We start from the raw sequence: 2,783 nt of genomic DNA on the forward strand, positions 1-2,783 counted from the left end.
AGAGATGCTGATACACATGACAACGCAAAATCCTTTGACAAACATGTCAGTGTTTTAAACAGATTTTTCCTGCAATAATGTGTGAGAGTTGGCGTGTTGCTGAGGTCAGGAGTGTTGCTGCTGCAGGAGAAGAGCTGGAAAGGTTGTGCAAAGTGAACTGTTCTAGATCAAATGAGAAATGTTCAGCTACATTATAAATCAAATGTGAACTGTGTGGTCTATAGAATGACCAATCTCTTTGTTGGAGATGATAAAAAATCATTGTGTGAACACAGAATATTTCTTACTTAACATTTACTTATAAAAGTCAGTAAATCAGTGTTAATCCTAAACCTGTCTGTTCTTTATTCCACAGGGAACCATTTTCTTACCTGGAAACAAAGTTTCAGAGCATCCAACCAGTGGTGACGATGCAGGGAAATTTCTTTTCGAGGTCATTCCAGGTAGGAAAAGATAAAAACAATTTAATCACTTTTATCTTTGAATGATGATAGCAGTTTGGCTGGAGCAAGAGCAGGATCAAAAACAGAAGGTTTGGATCAGTCTTGTCTGCTGCAGATATATTTGAGTGAAGTCTTAAACACTGTGAGAATCATCTGGGAAAGAATTTAGCCATTTCCTGATTTTATGAGTACTTCTTTTCACAGTATGTTAACCATTTGTATGGATGTGGTTTACTAGGATTGCATGTATGAAGAGTTCCCCTCCTGTCTTACATCAAATGATGGACTTTAATTAATACTGTATGTCGATACAGTATCTGATGACGGGTTTAAATGCTTGACAAATGACCCCAAGAGATAGAAGTGAGGGATGAGATGTGCAGGGAAGGTTGTGGGACAGGTTTCGATGCACATTATATGCTCATTGAACAAAAATTGATTAAGTGTTAGGCTGGTGATTCCCTATATGCTCAGGAGACTCTACAAAACACTGAGAGGGAAAAAAGTAGAGAAGGATGTCATGTTGTGAAATTGGGATCACTTTAATCTTACAACATTCTTTCTCTCTTGCTCTCCAGTTATATCACTTTCACTTTGTTGTTATTCCACTAAGAGGAACCCTTTGTCTTGCCTCTATAAACCCTTTAGCTCAGTGAAGAGACACTGGCAGACTGACTGAAATTGACATTTTCATGACACAAACGTTTTAAAGTCTTGCTTTTAAAAGAAAAGTTGGTTTTGCTTTCTTGCCAAGAGTTAAATGAGAGAATGAATACCACTCTCGAGCATGGCTCTGTGCAAAATTTTAAACGCGGATTTAACTTATATATTATATTTTATTTGTTAAATACATAACCTTAAATGCAAATACTATACGGTATTATTGTGTACTTCCAATACACACAGTTTGTATTCACATAAGGATGATACAGACATAACTTGGTTAGTTCATTTGTGAGCTTGAGAGGCGCTGCTGGGCTGTTTTTACCCCCTGCTTTCAGTCTTTTAATGCTAAACTAAGCTAATTGCCTGCTGGCAGTAGATTCATATTTAGTGTACAGACATGAGAGTAGAGACATGAGAGTGGTATTAATCATTTCATCTAACTCTCTGCAACAAAGCGAATGGCTGGACTTCTCAAAATGTCAAACTATCCCTTTAGTTAGTTCAGAAGCTTGGCTCAGAAACTATATTAAACCACTGATCACACACACACACACACACACACACACTCACACATAAAGTCAAAGACGAACACATGCACAGACGCCAGGAGACTGTATGGAAACACGATTGAATACAACACAAAGGAATAGAGGGATATTTTCCCAGGCGGAGCAATGCCAAGAATGTGAGTCTATGGAATAGATATTTAAAACACACATATACACAGGGGAAATAGAGACAGCTGGTAAAAGATACAGTAGCAGAGTGCATCAACAACATCAGTTGATCCATCTACAATAAAACCCTGTAGAAAACACAGGATGTGTGCAGAAACTACTTGAATTTTATTTATCTGTATCTTTTCCCTTGTGTGTATTCATCACATGTTCTCTCAGAGGAAACAAAAGTATCAAGACATTCTCTCACATGACTTGTGGTTCTCACTGGACCTGGCACATAATGGTGCAAGTTCATTCTAAGATTTGTCAGTAAAAGGTCAATTAAAAGGTGCCAAGACTGAGCCAGAATTAAAGTAATTTAGGCAGTTGTCCAGGTATGTCACAGGTTCGCTTGAAACATGGCGTTTTTGTTTTTGGATGCTAATGACCTTGCTGGTTGTCTAATAGCTTCCACATCAGACGAGGATTAACAGTTCCCCCGCAGAGATCATTTCATGCACTTCAGTTGCTATACTTTTCACTGCAGCCGTTCACATTCACATTGAAATGAACCAAAGTCAACTTGTCAACTTGTGATTAATAGTCCTCATGGTTAGAAGTTGTTGTGTTATAGGAGAAACAATACAACAGTGTAGTTAACACACTATGTTTCCATATGCCATGGTAGAATACATTTTGATGTATCAGCACTCATTGTAGTGGAACAAAACATGATTTCTCAATATAAAGCAGCTCTCTGTGTTTGACTAGATATGATGTATTTTATTGCTCTTTCTGATGCTACTTGATCATCTCACAGTGAGTGATCAGGTGAAGTATTACTCAAAGATATTTTGACAGACAAATAGTTGATAATTCACATATTGGCTGTTGTTAGTTTTCAAACCTGCAACATTTCAGAGATGGGATTTGCACTCTAATACCATAACATGACTGACATCATCCATATGGATCTAATAAGTGTCCAAATAATCAGTTATGCTTTCGAATTTCT

The 2,783-nt window shown here is 37.4% G+C and overlaps 1 protein-coding gene across 1 annotated transcript in view; it reads left to right on the forward strand.

The window, feature by feature from the left end:
• arhgap24 (Rho GTPase activating protein 24) overlaps nucleotides 1-2,783 on the forward strand; it is a 69,299-nt gene that overhangs the window by 25,740 nt on the left and 40,776 nt on the right. Inside the window, exon 3 of the mRNA XM_035667520.1 lies at nucleotides 356-443. Within this exon, the coding sequence (XP_035523413.1) occupies nucleotides 356-443 (88 nt within the window). The remainder of the gene's footprint in view (nucleotides 1-355; nucleotides 444-2,783) is intronic.

Source organism: Morone saxatilis, unplaced genomic scaffold (assembly GCF_004916995.1).
Source record: "Morone saxatilis isolate NCDOM2014 unplaced genomic scaffold, NCSU_SB_2.0 Contig21, whole genome shotgun sequence".
NCBI classification, from domain to species: Eukaryota; Metazoa; Chordata; class Actinopteri; family Moronidae; genus Morone; species Morone saxatilis.